We start from the raw sequence: 20,745 nt of genomic DNA on the forward strand, positions 1-20,745 counted from the left end.
ATTAACAGTCAAAAATGTATGTGTAAATTCATAGCCAAAAGTTCTTGTTTATTAAACAAAGCAGAATTAAGCTGCATCGAACAATGAATGATTGTACAGTTTCCTGTACTGCATACATATTTGTGGGCAGCACTGAATGTTCAAGAATTAATTATATTATTCATTCATTAGTTGCCTTACAATTCAATATGAAATAACCTATTTGGGGATTCTTAACAAGTACAGCTTTTCATTAGCAAAGGGATGAAAAAATTTACAACTAATGCTGTGGTGTACCATATTAACAAACTGTCTATAACTAAATTACTGTTACTTCTATGTATGTGCAGTGGGCAATAGGGCATCACTGTTATTTCTGCCTTACACAGGCTAATATTAAAGCAACAATATTTTAAATCACTGCTATTTCAAAGGAAAGCCCCACTTATACTACATATTATCAAACATAATTAATTAATACAATGGAAAATCCAGGATGGAATGTAACAATACCAGAGAAGGAAAGCTGCTACTCACCATATAATGGAGATGCTGAGTCATGATAGGCACAATGAAAAGTCGCACAATGAAAAGTCACACAATCAAAGCTTTTGGCCATTAAGGCCTTTGCCAGCAGTGTATGTGTATATACATATATATATATATATTTATATATAAAAATACAAAGATGAGGTGACTTACCGAACAAAAACGCTGGCAGGTCGATAGACACACAAACAAACACAAACATACACACAAAATTCAAGCTTTCGCAACAAACTGTTGCCTCATCAGGAAAGAGGGAAGGAGAGGGGAAGACGAAAGGAAGTGGGTTTTAAGGGAGAGGGTAAGGAGTCATTCCAATCCCGGGAGCGGAAAGACTTACCTTAGGGGGAAAAAAGGACAGGTATACACTCGCGCGCACACACACACATATCCATCCACACATACAGACACAAGCAGACATATGGTCTTTAAATATGTCTGCTTGTGTCTGTATGTGTGGATGGATATGTGTGTGTGTGCGCGCGAGTGTATACCTGTCCTTTTTTCCCCCTAAGGTAAGTCTTTCCGCTCCCGGGATTGGAATGACTCCTTACCCTCTCCCTTAAAACCCACTTCCTTTCGTCTTCCCCTCTCCTTCCCTCTTTCCTGATGAGGCAACAGTTTGTTGCGAAAGCTTGAATTTTGTGTGTATGTTTGTGTTTGTTTGTGTGTCTATCGACCTGCCAGCGTTTTTGTTCGGTAAGTCACCTCATCTTTGTATTTATATATAATTTTTCCCACGTGGAATGTTTCCTTCCATTATATTGATATCATTAATTTGAATCCAACAATTACGTTTGTTATTGTCACTGTTGCATTTCGAAATCTTTTCTGTCGTCTTATTTTCCTCTTTCTGTTTTTGCCAGTAGTTTCACTTTGGTTTCACTTTGAATTCACCTTCTCCTTTTTACCGTAATCTGCTATACTATTTTATCCCGCCTATATATATACTCAATAATACGTAACCCACTTCCAAACCATAACCAAAAAAATTTTTTGCCGCTTTCAGCACTACCGCCGCTATAATATCCACCGTTTTCTAGTTCACAAACAGCTCCTTTCACCTTTTAAACAACCATTTCGGCCAGTTCTAATAACTTTCGCTTTATTTCCATCTCCGTTTTTCCCACACCACTGATCATTTTTAGCCGCTTCCCACAGGTTTTAACGCGATTATTTCTTCGTCAGACAATTGTTAGTCTCATTTTCATAATCTGCCACCACAATACCACTCCTTTTAATATACTACACGCAGTTTTTTCGAAATTTTCCCGAATTTCTGCGTCCTTTAACGTGTTTTGGCGGCAACAACCACCTAACCTTTTTGCACATCGTTATCCACCAACCCAAGTCCAACATAGCCCAGCTGTAACCAACACCTTTTCGCCTTTTTTCATTCCAGATCTCCTGTTTCTTTCCGGTTCACCTTTATCTCTCCCCATATATTTTTATTTTCATTTTCATTTCACCTCATGTTAACACTTTCCACCTTCTAATACCATGTCACCCTCACAACACCCCCACAATGACCCCATTAAGTTTTATTTACATTCCCTCCGCAAACAAGGTCTTTAAATATGTCTGCTTGTGTCTGTATGTGTGGATGGATATGTGCGTGTGTGCGAGTGTATACCTGTCCTTTTTTCCCCCTAAGGTAAGTCTTTCCGCTCCCGGGATTGGAATGACTCCTTACCCTCTCCTTTAAAACCCACTTCCTTTCGTCTTCCCCTCTCCTTCCCTCTTTCCTGATGAGGCAACAATTTGTTGCGAAAGCTTGAATTTTGTGTGTATGTTTGTGTTTGTTTGTGTGTCTGTCGACCTGCCAGCACTTTCATTTGGTAAGTCACATCATCTTTGTTTTTAGATATATATATATTTTCCACGTAGGAAAAATATATCTGAAAACAAAGATGATGTGACTTACCAAATGAAAGTGCTGGCAGGTCGACAGACACACAAACAAACACAAACATACACACAAAATTCAAGCTTTCGCAACAAACTGTTGCCGCATCAGGAAAGAGGAAAGGAGAGGGAGAGGGAAAGACGAAAGGATGTGGGTTTTAAGGGAGAGGGTAAGGAGTCATTCCAATCCCGGGAGCGGAAAGACTTACCTTAGGGGGAAAAAAGGACGGGTATAAACTCGCGCGCGCACACATACACACACACACACACACACACACACACACACACACACACACACACACACACACACACACACATATCCATCCACACATATACAGACACAAGCAGACATATTTAAAGACAAAGAGTTTGGGCAGAGATGTCAGTCTAGGCAGAAGTGCAGAGGCAAAGATGTTGTTGAATGACAGGTGAGGTATGAGTGGCGGCAACTTGAAATTAGCAGAGATTGAGGCCTGGTGGATAACGGGAAGAGAGGATATATTGAAGGGCAAGTTCCCATCTCCGGAGTTCGGATAGGTTGGTGTTAGTGGGAAGTATCCAGATAATCCGGACGGTGTAACACTGTGCCAAGATGTGCTGGCCGTGCACCAAGGCATGTTTAGCCACAGGGTAATCCTCATTACCAACAAACACTGTCTGCCTGTGCCCATTCATGCGAATGGACAGTTTGTTGCTGGTCATTCCCACATAGAATGCGTCACAGTGTAGGCAGGTCAGTTGGTAGATCACGTGGGTGCTTTCACACGTGGCTCTGCCTTTGATCGTGTACACCTTCCGGGTTACAGGACTGGAGTAGGTGGTTGTGGGAGGGTGCACGGGACAGATTTTGCACCGGGGGCGGTTACGAGGGTAGGAGCGAGAGGGTAGGGAAGGTGGTTTGGGGATTTCATAGGGATGAACTAAGAGGTTACGAAGGTTAGGTGGACGGCGGAAAGACACTCTTCGTGGAGTGGGGAGGATTTCATGAAGGATGGATCTCATTTCAGGGCAGGATTTGAGGAAGTCGTATCCCTGCTGGAGAGCCACATTCAGAATCTGATCCAGTCCCGGAAAGTATCCTGTCACAAGTGGGGCACTTTTGTGGTTCTTCTGTGGGAGGTCCTGGGTTTGAGAGGATGAGGAAGTGGCTCTGGTTATTTGCTTCTGTACCAGGTCGGGAGGGTAGTTGCGGGATGCGAAAGCTTTTGTCAGGTTGTTGGTGTAATGCTTCAGGGATTCCGGACTGGAGCAGATTCGTTTGCCACGAAGACCTAGGCTGTAGGGAAGGGACTGTTTGATGTGGAATGGGTGGCAGCTGTCGTAATGGAGGTACTGTTGCTTATTGGTGGGTTTGATGTGGACGGACATGTGAAGCTGGCCATTGGACAGGTGGAGGTCAACAACAAGGAAAGTGGCATGGGATTTGGAGTACGACCAGGTGAATCTGATGGAACCAAAGGAGTTGAGGTTGGAGAGAAAATTCTGGAGTTGTTCTTCACTATGAGTCCAGATCATGAAGATGTCATCTATAAATCTGTACCAAACTTCGGGTTGGCAGGCCTGGGTAACCAAGAAGGCTTCCTCTAAGCAACCCATAAATAGGTTGGCGTATGAGGGGGCCATCCTGGTACCCATGGCTGTTCCCTTTAATTGTTGGTATGTCTGGCCTTCAAAAGTGAAGAAGTTGTGGGTCAGGATGAAGCTGGCGAAGGTAATGAGGAAAGAGGTTTTAGGTAGGGTGGCAGGTGATCGGCGTAAAAGGAAGTGCTTCATCGCAGCGAGGCCCTGGACATATGGGATATTTGTGTATAAGGAAGTGGCATCAATGGTTAAAGGAAGGTCTTCGTGGCAAACGAATCTGCTCCAGTCCGGAATCCCTGAAGCATTACACCAACAACCTGACAACAGCTTTAACATCCCGCAACTACCCTCCCGACCTGGTACAGAAGCAAATAACCAGAGCCACTTCCTCATCCTCTCAAACCCAGAACGTCCCACAGAAGAACCACAAAAGTGCCCCACTTGTGACAGGATAATTTCCGGGACTGGATCAGATTCTGAATGTGGCTCTCCAGCAGGGATACGACTTCCTCAAATCCTGCCCTGAAATGAGATCCATCCTTCATGAAATCCTCCCCACTCCACCAAGAGAGTCTTTCCGCGTCCACCTAACCTTCGTAACCTGTTAGTTCATCCCTATGAAATCCCCAAACCACCTTCCCTACCCTCTGCCTCCTACCCTTGTAACCGCCCCCGGTGTAAAACCTGTCCCATGCACCCTCCCACCACCACCTACTCCAGTCCTGTAACCCAGAAGGTGTACACGATCAAAGGCAGAGCCACGTGTGAAAGCACCCACGTGATCTACCAACTGACCTGCCTACACTGTGACGCATTCTATGAGGGAATGACCAGCAACAAACTATCCATTCGCATGAATGGACACAGGCAGACAGTTTTTGTTGGTAATGAGGATCACCCTGTGGCTAAACATGCCTTGGTGCACAGCCAGCACATCTTGGCACAGTGTTACACCGTCCGGGTTATCTGGATACTTCCCACTAACACCAACCTATCCGAACTCCGGAGATGGGAACTTGCTCTTCAATATATCCTCTCTTCCCGTTATCCACCAGGCCTCAATCTCCGCTAATTTCAAGTTGCCGCCACTCATACCTCACCTGTCATTCAACAACATCTTTGCCTCTGCACTTCTGCCTCGACATCTCTGCCCAAACCCTTTGTCTTTAAATATGTCTGCTTGTGTCTGTATATGTGTGGATGGATATGTGTGTGTGTGCGCGAGTGTATACCCGTCCTTTTTTCCCCCTAAGGTAAGTCTTTCCGCTCCCGGGATTGGAATGACTCCTTACCCTCTCCCTTAAAACCCACATCCTTTCGTCTTTCCCTCTCCTTCCCTCTTTCCTGATGAGGCAACAGTTTGTTGCGAAAGCTTGAATTTTGTGTGTATGTTTGTGTGTCTATCGACCTGCCAGCGCTTTCGTTCGGTGAGTCACCTCATCTTTGTTTTTTTATATATATATATATATATATATATATATATATATATATATACACACACACACACACACACACACACACACACACACACACACACAAACTCAACTTGCACACACGTCTGCAATCTATTTTTTATAAGTTTATACAATTTATACTGTTACATTTGCTAAGAATTTCCTTTACTTAATTTAATGAACACAATACTTCAATACTTCACTGATATTTATCATATAACAACAGCTATCTGCAAGCCAGAAGGCACAGGTCTCTATATCCAACACTGTCACTTGTGACAATGATAAAAATAATTTTAAAACTTTGAACAGAATATAAGCAATAGCATGCTTCTTTAAGATTTTCCTTCCAAATCACAGGAATTTCCATTTTCTTATAATCTTGTCAAATATACTTCCCTCGGAATGCAGAACACTACTCCATTCTCCAGAACAAGGAAGTATGTCCATACGGATATTAATTTGTGTCTTTTCTTGTGGTTATATAAATCACAGTATGTCTTCATTAATTCTTACTGTTAGCTGCAAATGACAGGAAGGAAGTAATATACAGGGAACAGAGGTTCAGATTCCAAGCTCTTCGATGAGTTTGGTACAGAATAAGCAGTTATCAATTCTGCCTGATTTCTTGTTAGCACATTTTGCTGAATAACTATTTTGTCTTACTTAACTGCATTGCACCAGGAGACAATCACAAATGCTAAAAGAGGCTGTGATTTTTTATCAAGTGAACGTAATGAGGAATACTTACAAGTACAAAATGTTTTGAAGGAAGAAAAAGTACAGTTAAACTTCCCATTAACAAAGTGACTATAAAAGATGGAGGCCGCACGTGGATTTCGATGGGCTAGAGTAAGACTCTGGCAATAACCTTTTGCAAAAAGACCATACTTAGATTAATCTTAACCAAGCTCCAGAAACGCAAATGTGTGTAGCTGCAGGGGAATTTGAACACTACTCTTGTTTAATCTGAGAAAAATAAATAAATAAATCCTAGCTTAAAACAATCACGCTAATTTAGAGTGTGTTTCCATATTCTTCACTGAGAAAGAGAACTATAATCACAAAATAATCTTGTTCCACATCACAGTAGGAAATTGCAATTACAACCCATGGGACACACAGATACTCTCCTATATTGATTTTTCAGTTTACAATCTTTTACAGACACTGGTAAGCAGTTACAACATTTCGCACTGACTAACGGGTCAGCAGTCTACTGTTTGATAGTTTCCTAATGATATTTTTAGCAAAGGCTGGGAGTAATATGCTTCTGAATGTAAGAAGCTCATTTTGGTAATTTTTTTCACATGAGGATTTTACTAGAGCATATTTAAGTCTGTAAAGAAAAATTCCTTCTGTCTTTAACTAAAAATGTAACAAAATCAAGGCAAGCAAGAAAAATTCATAGTCCGTAGGAAAACTGCTGCAGTGAGAACATACAGAAGAGATTTTATGTTGGTTTAGTGATTTATGTACTCTTTGTCACTGACAGTAAGTTGTAATCTGTCACTCTGTGTACTCTAATACTAAATGAAATCTTTACTGTGGGAAGTAATACACTGATTAATGGTGTGTTGACCTTGATTTTATTTTATATATATACACTGTTTTCAGTTTCCACTGAGTACTTGACCAAAAGCTACTTGTCATCAAAATAGTGGCACGTGTGTAGTTCAACAATGTTGGGGAAGAAGAAGAAGAAGAAGAAGAAGAAGAAGAAGAAGATAAAGAAGAACAAAAGAAAAAAAATTTCAAATTGTGTAAATTATCGTGAGGAACTCCTGTAGAGAACATAATTAGTGTGCTACAGAGGAGTTTCTCAACTACTATGTCAAGACACACATTTCTGAATTATGGCATAAGACCACCGAGAATTCAACCTACCATATAGTATATACCTTGTACTGTAGCAGATAGGACAACATTTAACAAAAACTATGATCCCGAGCAAATCAAAGAATACTCTACTACCTAACAAACATTACATGAAGATACATTAATGCAAGAGCCTGAATTGTAATGTTGCTCAATTACTGCACTAATGAGAACAGGTCAACTTAAAATTAGTTGTGATCAATTAAAATGAACTTTAACTATTTTATAAAGATATTGAACTACAAACTAAAAACATCTCGCAAATAATTTAAATAAAAGCCCAATTTATCATTCATGGAATTCATATTGTAGAAAACTGATAGTCAGTATGATGCAGTCAACTGTAAAGACGTAGGGTTTACGTTAGGAACTTTAATAAAACTGTTATTTGAAAGCAATAAACAGAAATAATTAAAACGTTGTTACAGATGTGTATTTTTGGTAATTTTGATAAGAGAATTTCAATATTTTGGCATGATAACTGTTTCAAAAAAAAAAAAAAATAATGATTTGTGAAGCCAAATTCCGCAACAGTTTCATTAAAGCATTGAAATCTTAATAGCAAATTCAAATAAGTCTGATTGAAACAATGTATATAGTAACTTCGCAACTGTTGGTATCTATACACCAAGCAGCAAGAGTAACTATAGTGATTTAGTATTGTTTCAATTATTGCACGTCAGTCCTAAGCCCCGTTCTATGCACAGAGCATGTTCTATGCACAGGGCCTATGTCAGTTTTGTCTGAATTGTGATGCAATAAACATTATTTAAACAAATTGTTATTATTTTGGCTAAATTATTTATTTGATTAACTTGACAAAAACCAATCACCTGACATACGGAAACTGAACCCAGGTGTTATTTTACATAGAGCTAATGCAACAAATCTGAGCTGCAAACCCCAATGAAGATCATCCATTACCAGCAAGTTAAGTAACTGAAATCTATCCACAAAAGGTGGTTGCATTTTAACATGACTGAGGAGTTGGGATAGTTTGGAAACGTGAGGACAGTCATGCTAACCAATTTTTAATTTTCAGGTACTTACACATCAGAAAGACAAAATTTCAAGCAAAATTAAAAGTTATGGACATGGACAGTGTCAACAACATTATCAGTCATAGGGGAAACACACAAACGGACAAGAAAAGTGATGAAACAATTAACTGGAAATTTAAGTACGTGAAATATTGGTATCATAAACACAAAAATAGGTACATACAGTGACATTCAGATTTTTTCTTTGTGCAGTAATGAAAAATATTAGTAAGGTTGTGTGAATTATGACTCTTTATTATTTTTTTGTTGACATATTAGGTGAAACTGCTCATCATGGAAAAGCAATTGGTAGCTAAACAATGTGTACGACTTAATATTTTGTTGAAAAACCAAAACGTTTTATGCAACAACAGTTTAAAAACCTTAGAAAAAGAATTAAGGTGTTTAGTAATGATTTAAGTAATCAAAATTAATCTTTTATTATGAACAATGAAGTAAAGAGAGAGAGAGAGAGAGAGAGAGAGAGAGAGAGAGGAAAGAGATTTCAAACTTCAGTAGCCAGGTTACAGAACTAAAAAAGAAATTTACTGTAGAACCAGGGCACAAACAATCAGACGCACTGTTTGGCCCTGTAGAAAATAATATTTTAAATGAAGAATTAGATCAGATACATGATGTTAAAAAACACTTGTACTGTTGAAAATGAAATTTTGTTTGGAGATATCGAAAATGTAATTTTTTTTTAAGTGGACAGGTTGGTGGTAGTGGATGTTTGACAACAAACCGTTACACACATCAGAAATGAAAACCCCCAATTTCACATTATCGTTAATGCAAGGTGTTCCTCTATCTACTTACTGCTCACAATAACTGATTCAATTCCACCTTGTACTATTTACTTCATATCAAAATCAACATTTCCAATAGCTACTGAATACATGGTATTACAAAAAGTATGTCCTGTCACACATTAGCATACTTGAACATATATTTATGTGGAGGCACAGCTTCACTACATTCAAGGCTTTGCATCTACCAGCAAAAAAGTGTTGCTGTTACTCAGTAATTTAAAAAAAAGCAGATGGAGCTCTGATGTCTCACAGCAACCAGCTTTATTAAGGAATACATGCATGATCATCTGCTGTCCCAACACTCTGAAAGTACAACAACAAATCTGAGTCATTAAATACCACACTGCTTTCCAGCTCTGCCTTGTTTTGGTACTAATCCAGGGTCACACATGGGAGGGGCAGATGTGTGGACATACATACCCGAGATGATATCAATACTACAGGACATCTTCATTAATGCTTATCTTTCTTCCGAATTACCATCCCTGCATTTCACAAGGTTTCAGTTAAATTACTCCAGATTTCTACTATCCTTTCTAACATTCTACAGTCAATATTTACAAAAAACGTGAAATATTATAGCAACCACAGTATGCTTAACTGAGTTCTCTATCTTTTGGTGGAAGGTCCAGATAAATTTACCAATATTAGTAACTTCTAATTCTCTTCAAGCCTTTTTGGGGAGAAAAGTTGCACAGCTCTGCAAGTGCCCTACTCTCTTTTAAGTACAAACACTCTGGTGAGATACTACAACTGCACTGTTGGTCAATACCATAAATTTCACAGAAATGTGAACCCAGGATCAACTGCTTTCCATTGGCTGTTTTTTAATTACTTCAAGACAAAGGAATTAAAAACATCGGCTGCCAGTGGGCATTGATGTATATCAATGGAGCAAGTTGAAAATCTGTGCCAGACCAGGATTCGAACTGAGGCCTCCCGCTTATTAGGCAGACGAGCTGACCGCTAAACCGCCCGGACACAGTGTTCACCACAGCTGCACGGACAGCCCCAGGACGCCTCCTGTCAGACCCAAATTCTCAGCTTACCCACATATTTCTGATGTAATGCCCCTCGCCCATTAACCTCGTTACTCACGGCATTTTGGTGATTCCTGCAAGAATTCGAGCTCGGTGTGCATTGGCACTGAAGAGACCATTGGCCATCCTTGCCTCAATTATATGTTTGTCGTATCTGATCTTTTGGACATGTCCAAAAGAACAAATACCACTTTGATTCTGCAGAAACGACAGACACAATGTTGATGCTGCAGGTAGAACAGATGTCACATATACAGGGTTATTCTAAACGATGGACCCATTTTCAAAACTTTGTATTTATTCAAGTACAAACCCAAAATGAACAAGCTTTACACCCTCTTTTCATTGGTGTAAAGCCTGCTCATTTTCAATCTGTATTTGAATAAATACAAAGTTTTGAAAATGGATCCACCATTTAGAATAACCCCGTACAATTACGGCGAGGAGGACCAGTCGATCACTTCAGTGAGTACGCACACCACACTCGACCCCTTACGGGAATTGGCAAAACGCCACAAGTAATGAGGAGAACGGGCAAGGGGCACTACGGCAGTAGTGAGTGACGAAGCACGCTGGAGCAGTCCGTGCAGCTGCGGTGACCACTGCGTCCGGACGGTAAGGTTGTCAGAGAATCTGCCCGGTAAGTGGGAGACCCGGTCCGGCACAGATTTTCAACTTTCCCCGTCGATTTAAATCGATGCCCACCGGCAGCTAATGTCTTTAAGTCCTTTCCGTCTCAATTCGTAATGTTGCCTGCCTTTAAGAGGAGTTCAGAAAGCTTCAAACTATCCAGCCATATTGAGACACACTGGGAGCAAACGTACACTGTCGATCGAAAAATTGTGAGACTGCTTTGATTCCTGGCATATAAGTGATGAAGACACAGTAACTACAGTGGCTAATAGAATTAACAACTGTAAACAACAGACGTGCATTTCACCAGTCAGTTGTGAGCACGCAGTGTTAAGTGACGGAGACACAGCTGTCGTGTTCCAGTGTCCACTTGAAACAAATCACACGAGTCTCCAGAAGGTTTTGAGGAAGACGGAAGTGGACACAAACTTAGCCCCGCACACAAACGAAAAAACGTGCACAGCTGCCACAACTTCTCTGGAATGTGAGATGTAGACAATTTTTTTCTGGAAAGAACATCACACGTTAAGAAACTGGTGTTATCAGACGAATTTACCACAAAACGACAAAGTGCAGAAATTCACTTCGAGAGTCGACGCTCTGATGACACGGCTGACATTACGAGCCAATATGAAGTGCAAGTCGATCGACATCCTGAAGGAGGATATTTCTGTTAGTTTCTCATGTGCACTGTATTCAAGTGTGGTGGGGGTGATAACATATTAAACACCTCGAGCATTTGAAACCACCATCAAAAAGTTTCGCTTATTTTTTTTATTAATCTAGTGTTGAAACGTTTTAGACTGACTGTAAATAAAGAATTTTAATGAACCTTAGATTAATAAAAAGGTGAGGTGACATCTGAGGTTTCTAAGAACACAATCACATCGCAGAATACTTACTCGTTCTGGTACCTGTCGCAGTGCAGATAGGCGGGGAGTGGTATAGCGCTGCCTACGACAGCACCACCCCCGTCGCCGCCTTTTCCACCTGCAGCGGGGGTGTCGGCAGCGGCCCGGAGCTCTGAGAGCCCGACCAGTGACCCAACGGCGGTATCCGGCAACTGCGGGTGTCCCGCGAGGCCGGGGCGGAGTTCCTGCCGGTGCGGCTGGCGGCTGCCGTGTAGGCGCTGGCTGTGGCGCGTGGGCACTCGGTGAGCGGCTACCGAGACTCCCGGGCCCTTGCGGAACGGCCGCTTCTTGCCCCGTCGGCGGAATTTGCCTTTCTCCAACATTTCCTCGTACTGCGGGTCTGCAACCGGCGTACACAGTAATCGTTTGGGAGACAGATCGTCCGACACACACGAATACGATCACCTACATTGAACGTGAAATCTCTAAGGTCGATTAAATCTTCAAGGGTTATCAGCCGAACGGCGGCGTGAAACGTTTCGACGAGTTACCGACTCACCGTCTCCTGGCAAAGTATCGGGTCCACACCCAGTTCATTCCTTTATAACCACTGCCTCCTCTGTCGGGGGCGCTACGGGAGGGCCAATTGTGTGCCTCTGTAACAAATTTTGCAACTCATGCTCTAATGGCCTCCAGAGGGCATAAGAAATCTGATCACCGATCCAGTGCCACCCGACTATTCCGCTCACTGCCTCTGCCGCACTATCGTCGGAGCGTCCTCGACATATTTTTGCCGACACCGTATCCTGTGCACACCTCCGTTGGAAACCACCACCACGGACTATATACTATTTCCACTGCCTCTTTTACGGTCACAAGCGTGTTACAGCATCTTTGTCTGTTTGAAAATGAAGACGTAGATCTGCCACTACAGACTCGAACAGTCAAAGGTGTTGTACCACATCGACACTGTTCTGGGATTCAGTCACCAGAGAAGCAGCGGAAACACGAGCATGTGACGATCTCGTTCACTGGCACAGTAGCTTTTTTTCTAACTGAGCTCATCGTAGTATGTGATGTCAGAACAAATGAGCCGGGAACAGTCGCGTGTGAAAGCAGCGGAGGCCTGCAAGTGACTGGCCCACCCGTTCAGGAGTCTGCAGTGTAGCAGCTGTAAACGAATGCACTGGACACGAATCTGACACTTCACCTAAAGGTGACGAACAGGGAACTCATTGGAAGGTTGTGACAAACACTGCCGGGACCAAACACTGTTTCGTCAATCGTATTTTCTGCGAATGCCTGCACTCCCACCTGTACAGGTTGTTAGTTTGCAGTATGTTCCTCTTCATATTTTTCTTAAGCCTCGTTTACACTGGACCTAATAGAGGTGTACGAAAGGAAATAAGCATTCACAGACGATCCGTCAGTATCGACTTCCATTTGCTCGTATCTCTGAACGAGCTTTCACACTAGAAGAAATGGGAGAGAACACGAGATAACCGGCACAGCCTACGAACTCTGCATTAATGTTTATTTGGTGTTTACAACTGGCACACAGGCTACAGTACTATACAGTTTGTGACATGAACCGAACTTTGATATCCGGAGAGGATTATTTTGCATAGTGAATGCAATGTTTTTGACAATGTAAGCAAAAGAGCTTAGGAAAAGTAGAATTTAGGTGTACGAACTGGTACGCAACACTTGGTACTGAATTGCAGCTTCTGATTTCCTTAGCATTATTTCAAAATTTCCCACATATGCCAGTCAGTGCTTTTCACGTGCTGCACATTACAACTGAGGAGCAAATTTAAAAGGAGAAAACTGATTATCACTGACAAGCACAACCTGAAGAAAGGCTTGCATTTACACTCTCATTATCAGCAACAACAATCTGCAGAACAGAAATGAACACTGGCGAATGTGAACCAAACATGACTGAATATACTTCACTTGTACTGTTTACAGCACAGAGAATTATCTTTCGCCGATGCTCACTCACCTTTCGCCACTCTGGTCTCATTTGGGGTTATGACTAGCGACATTTCGACCTCTCTGCTGGGATTTAATAAGGCACCTCCCCTGTACTCAGCTGGCTGAACACTGTCAGAGACTAGTGTCACTTCAAAAAAAAGAGTTCTCCTGTCTGAAAGCTGAAGGCCTATAGCCATCATTCCTATTGAAATCACTTCCATTCTTATATACAGGGTGGTAGATTGATCATGACCATGCCAAATATCTCACGAAATAAGCATCAAACGAAGAAACTACAAAGAACGAAACTCGTCTAGCTTGAAGGGGGAAACCAGATGGCACTATGGTTGGCTCGTTAGAGGGCGGTGCCATAGGTCAAACAGATATCAACTGGGTTTTTTAAAATAGGAACCCCCATTTTTCATTACATATTTGTGTAGTACGTAAAGAAATATGAATGTTTTAGTTGGACCACTTTTTTTTGCTTTGTGATAGATGACGTTGTAATAGTCACAAACGTATAAGTACGTGGTTTCACGTAACATTCCGCCAGTGCGGACGGTATTTGCTTCGTGATACATTACCCATGTTAAAATAGACAGTTGACCAATTGCGGAAAAGGTTGATATCGTGTTGATGTATGGCTATTGTGATCAAAATGCCCAACGGGCGTGTGCTATGTATGCTGCTCGGTATCCTGGACGACATCATCATAGTGTCCGGACCGTTCGCCGGATAGTTACGTTATTTAAGGAAACAGGAAGTGTTCAGCCACATGTGAAACGTCAACCACGACCTGCAACAAATAATGATGCCCAAGTAGGTGTTTCAGCTGCTGTTGCGGCTAATCCGCACATCAGTAGCAGACAAATTACGCGAGAATCGGGACTCTCAAAAACGTCGGTGTTGAGAATGTTACATCAACATCAACTGCACCCGTACGATATTTCTATGCACCAGGAATTGCATGGCGACGACTTTGAATGTCATGTACAGTTCTGCCACTGGACACAAGAGAAATTACGGGATGATGACAGATTTTTTGCACGCTTTCTATTTAGCGATGAAGCGTCGTTCACCAACAGCGGTAATGTAAACCATCATAATATGCACTATTGGGCAACGGAAAATCCACGATGGCTGCGACAAGTGGAACATCAGCAACCTTGGCGGGTTAACGTATGGTGCGACATTATGTGAGGAAGGATGATTGGCCCCCCATTTTATTGATGGCAATCTAAATGGTGCAATGTATGCTGATTTGCTACGTAATGATCTACCAGATGTTACTACAACATGTTTCACTGCATGACAGAATGGTGATGTACTTCGAACATGATGGATGTCCGGCACATAGCTCTCTTGTAGTTGAAGTGATATTGAATAGCATACTTCATGACAGGTGGATTGGTCGTCGAAGCACCATACCGTGGCCCGTACGTTCACCGGATCTGACGTCCCCAGTTTTCTTTCTGTGAGGAAAGTTGAAGGATACTTGCTATTGTGATCCACCGACAACGCCTGACAACATGCGTCAGCGCATTGTCAATGCATGTGCGAACATTACGGAAGGCGAACTACTCGCTGTTGACAGGAATGTCGTTACGCGTATTGCCAAATGCATTGAGGTTGACGGACATCATTTGGAGCATTTATTGTGTTAATGTGGTATTTACAGGTAATCACACTGTAACAGCATGTGTTCTCAGAAATGATAAGTTCACAACAGTACATGTATCACATTGGAACAATCGAAATAAAATGTTCAAACATATCTACATTCTGTATTTTAGTTTAAAAAACCTACCTGTTACCAACTGTTGGTCTAAAATTGTCAGCCATATGTTTGTGACTATTACAGCGCCATCTATCACAAAGCAAAAAAAGTGGTCCAACTAAAACATTCATATTTCTTTACGTACTACAGGAATTTGTAATAAAAAATGAGAGTTCCTATTTTAAAAAATGCAGTTGATATCCGTTTGACCTGTGGCAGCGCCATCTTGCTGGCCAACCATAGCGCCATCTGGTTTCCCCCTTCAAGCTAGACAAGTTTCATTCCTTGTAGTGTTTTCGTTTGACGCTTATTTCGTGAGATATTTGGCTTGGTCACGATCAATGGACCACCCTGTATTTCATCCACTTCTTGGTCTTTCTTTCTACGAGGGTCAGTCAAAAAGTAATGCCTCCTATTTTTTTTTCTACGTTTAATTGTCAGGAAATTTAAATGCAATTACATAGGTTGAAAACCACAACATTGAGGATCATTTTGTCATTTTTCAATGTAATCTCCGCCCATCTCTACAGTTTTGGTCCATCTTTGAACAAGGGCATGTATCCCAGCACGGTAAAAATCACAGCTCTGCTTCCTAAGCCATTGACGCACGGATGTTTTGACGGCCTCCTCATCTTCAAAATGAATCCCACGATGAGCTTCTTTTAGTGGCCCGAACAGATGGAAGTCTGATGGTGCCAGGTCAGGGCTGTATGGGGGATGAGGCAAAACTTCCCATCCAATTTTGACAATCTCGTCAGAGGTGTGACGACTGGTGTGTGGTCTTGCATTGTCATGCAAAAGAAGAACATCTGCCATTGATTTTGTTGGGCGAACTCGCTGAAGACGTGCTTTAAGTTTGTTGAGGGTTGTGACGTATTGAACAGAATTTATTGTGCATCCCTGCTCCAAAAAATCAACCAGAATCACACCCTCTGTATCCCAGAAAACTGTTGCCATAACTTTCCCTGCCGATCGCACAGTTTTGAATTTTTTCTTCCTCGGCGAGCTTGTGTGACGCCACTCCATTGACTGCCTCTTTGATTCGGGTTCAAAAAAATGCACCCATGTTTCGTCCCCGGTCACAATTTTTTTCAGAAACTCATCTCCCTCCAAACGGAAGCGCTGCAAGTGTTGGGAGGCTATTGTTTTCCTTGCCTCTTTATTCTGATCGGTTAACATTCTTGGAACCCACCGTGCACAAACTTTTGAGTACCCCAATTGTTTAATAATCGTGATCACACTGCCTTTACTAAGAGAAATAATGCGACACACTTCACCTGCAGTCACCCGACGGTCACCACGAATGATGTCATCAACTTGCTGAATGTTGTGTGGAGTCACTGCACTCACGGGCCTGCCGCTCCGCTTTTCGTCAGTCAACGGTGTTTGCCCTTCAGCTTCCTTACAACGACGAACCCATCGTCTAACAGTGCTGACATCCACTGTCACAACACCATACACCTTCTTCAGTCTTTCATGAATGCGTATGGGCGTTTCACCTTCTGCATTCAAGAATTCAATCACACAACGCTGTCTCAAACGAACATCGATGTCGGCCATCTTACAAACTTCTGCTGTGCTGCCACCTGTTGACACAGAAAGTTACTACTGCAGTGGATTGCAGAAGAAGGTTTGAGGAATGGCGCCAAATTCAAATTTTTCACTTAACTTAATTTCTTTAAGTAGAAAAAAAATGGGAGGCATTACTTTTTGACCGACCCTCGTATAAATGTCTCATTTCTCGGATAGAACCTGTACGTTGTCGATATCTGTACCCTGGCCCCAGTTCTGCTGACGCAGATTTCAGATTTTGTATTACGTCACGTCTGGTGTTCTCTCTGATCTGTTCTCACTGCCTTTTCTGTTTCGCCTATATACACTCTACCACATACACACCTCACTTCACGGACACGTGCAGTGTAGAGATGATCCGGTGCTTCCGATTTCCATTTGAAAAACTTGTTTTTGCATTAACAGAAAAATTTTGCCTGTATACCATTATAAGCACTGACCTTCTGAATAAGTGCAGGAAAATCCCCCTTTACAAGTGAATGCGACATTGTTTTTTTGACAGTGTCCAGCTAACTGGGACAATCAGAAGATCTCGGAGGAGATCCCAGCACAGTCGTCAAAATTTCAATACTGTAAGAAGGAACTGAAGAGCAACATGATGTGGCGTAACAACCTACAAGATTATACATCAAATGACATTGGCAATTGGTGTCTGCAAACGTACATCATCAGTGACAAAGTTGAAAACTTAATAAATAAATAAATAAATAAATGAAATGCCCAAATAAGACAAAAAATTAATCTGTTCCAGAAAACATAACACCAATACAATGTAACATCACTTCTAGCATTGATAATAGACTCAATTTGGTGAAGGGGAGAGGCCACAAGCTGCTTCAGGTATTCTGTATCCACCTGAATTGATTCACTGACGATTAAGATCCCTTAGATTTAACAAACTGTGGGCACGTTGATAGCGACATATCACCCTCTGTTCTGAAAATGCTCAAGTAGTTCATACGGGATAAGGATCAGGCGATTTGGAAGGCCAGTCAGGGTGTGATAGTGTGCACAATGTTCGACTCAGCAAGAACGCCCTGTGGACACGGCATAATTATTGTGAACTTGTTCATTACGATTTCACTCTGTAGATCAAAAGTGTGTGCCAAACTGGGACTCAAACTTGAAACCTTCACCTTTTGTGCACTAACGGCATTGTCAATTGAACTATCCAGGCACAACATGAGACCTGCCGTTGCAGATTTATTTTCCATACTAATGTCCAAATTTCCATAATTCTTAAATGATCGACAGAGCGAACTATTCAAACAATGTATGAAGCAAGTAACCAATTCAATATGTTGTTCAGGTCCACAGTAATCTAAATAAGTGGGCTGACATTGTGTTACGAAAATCACCCCCGAAACGTCATAGAACCAACTCCATTTTGAACTTCAGCACTCCACACACTCTGGGCTGGACATCTCATTGGGGCTGTTGGAGTATTTGATGGATCACACATCATTTAAAAAGAGGTATAACTGCAACATACTGGATGACACTGTCCACTGCACACGGTTCCCTCAGTAATATTCGGTCGTAAACTTGTGGAGGTGGACCTGCAATCATCGACAGGGCCAACTCCTGTCAGGTTTGCAACCGGCTGTCACGGGCAAGGTGTGATACACGTGTCCCATCCCCGCAGTTAGGATCTTTTGCCAAGGCTGTCAGTGGTACACTATTAGTTGCAAACACTGTACACAGTCTTTTGGAAGATCAACGAAATTGGTAACTTCATTCACGGTCCGGTCACGGTCACATCCGAGAGATGACGGCTCCTTTCCACTATTCTGCCATGTATCCGTGTTGACATCTCACTGCACTGATTCTGTACGCCCAATTGACACACAGCCACCACTTCACTGGCACAACTTCAGTCAGCAATGGAGGATCAGATGAGTGCCAGCCACCAATTCTACACCACATGAACGGTTCCACAATGAGCAGAGAACAATTAACAACTTCTACAATGAGCTTATCTGATTGTTCAGTTCATCAGAATATTAGTGAACTGCCTGCAGTCAACCTCACAGTATAAATGCTCACTGCAATCTACATTTACATCTCTACTCTGAAACCACCCTCTGGCAGAGGGTACTACTATCACTACTGACAATTTCCATTTTTCCGTTCCAGTTGTCAATTGTCTGCGGGAAGAACGATTGTCGGTGAGCCTCTCTGTGGGCTCGAAACTAACTACTTCCACCTTCGTGATCTTTTTGCGTGATATACGCAGGAAAAATTACTCTTGTAGGAATATTTGCTGTCGGATATTTAGAAGGAAACCACAGTGTGATTCAGAACACTTCTCTCGCAGTGTCCCCCGCTGGAGTCGGCGAGCATTTCCCTGATACGTCCTCGCCTGTTAAATGAACCTGGGCTAAACTTGCTGCTTTTCTTTGGATCTTCTCTATTTCCTCTATCAATGCTATCAGGTAAGGTTGACAGGCAAATGAGGAATATTCGAGTATTGCTCAGGTGAGGGTTTTTTAAGCTGCCTCCTCGTGGGTGGATTGCACTTCTTGAGGATCCTTACAATAAATCTCAGTCTGGCATTTGGCTAACTGGCAATTATTTTAATGTAGTCATACCACTAGCGGCAACAGCCTTGCCACAGTGGATACACCGGTTCCCGTGAGATCACCGAAGTTAAGCGCTGTTGGGCGTGGTCGCCACTTGGATGGGTAACCATCCAGGCCGCCATGCGCTGTTGCCATTTTTCGGGGTGCATTCAGCCTCGTGATGCCAATTGAGGAGCTACTCGACCGAATAGTAGCAGCTTCGGTCAAGAATACTGTCATAATGACCGGGAGAGCAGTATGCTGACCCCATGCCCCTCCTATATGCATCCTCCTATGAGGATGACACGACGGTCGGATGGTCCCGGTAGGCCACTCGTAGCCTGAAGACGGAGTGAGTGCATTCCACTAGTAAAGAATGGAGGGCCAGAATCGATACAAAGAATTGCGAAATTGATAAGGAAAGTGTGAGAGAATGCCTGACGACTGGAAAACGGCCATAATCTGCCCCCGTTTTAAAAAAGAATGGTCTTTTTGATTGGATACCACTAGCTGAAGGAATTACAGGTGCCTATCAGTGTGGTTTTAGGAGAGACAGGTCAACTAGTGACCACCTCTTTATACTCCAACGGATAACTGAGAAAGCACGGGAACATAAGATTGACATCGACACGGTATTTGTCGACTTCAAAAAAGCTTACGACAGAATACACAAGAGCACAATAACTGGGGTTCTCAAAGATTTTCAATTTCCTGGAAAGTTAATATGCCTAGTAAAGAATCCCATAATGTTTGAATACTCCATTAGTAGTGTAGCGCTTGACACAGTAACGTCGATTAAATATTTGGGCTTAACATTGCAGAGCGACATGAAGTGGGACAGGCATGTAATGGTAGTTGTGGGGAAGGCGGATAGTCGTCTTCGGTTCATTGGTAGAATTTTGGGAAGATGTAGTTCATCTGTAAAGGAGACAGTTTAAAAAACACTAATACAACCTATTCTCGAGTACTGCTCGAGCGTTTGGGATCCCTATCAGGTCGGATTGAGGGATGACATAGAAGCAATTCAGAGGCGGGCTGCTAGATTTGTTACTGGTAGGTTTGATCATCACGCGATTGTTACGGAAATGCTTCAGGAACTCGGGTGGGAGTCTCTAGAGGAAAGGAGGCGTTCTTTTCGT

At 42.2% G+C, this 20,745-nt stretch overlaps 1 protein-coding gene and 1 pseudogene across 1 annotated transcript in view; one reads left to right on the forward strand and one right to left on the reverse strand.

Annotated features, from left to right (window-relative positions):
* The window catches only part of LOC124720201, a 228,547-nt gene that overhangs the window by 81,733 nt on the left and 126,069 nt on the right, over positions 1-20,745 (reverse strand). Inside the window, exon 17 of the mRNA XM_047245524.1 lies at positions 11,771-12,119. Within this exon, the coding sequence (XP_047101480.1) occupies positions 11,771-12,119 (349 nt within the window). The remainder of the gene's footprint in view (positions 1-11,770; positions 12,120-20,745) is intronic.
* LOC124720654 lies at positions 19,644-19,761 on the forward strand (annotated as a pseudogene).

This window comes from Schistocerca piceifrons, chromosome 11 (assembly GCF_021461385.2).
Source record: "Schistocerca piceifrons isolate TAMUIC-IGC-003096 chromosome 11, iqSchPice1.1, whole genome shotgun sequence".
Classification (NCBI taxonomy): Eukaryota; Metazoa; Arthropoda; class Insecta; order Orthoptera; family Acrididae; genus Schistocerca; species Schistocerca piceifrons.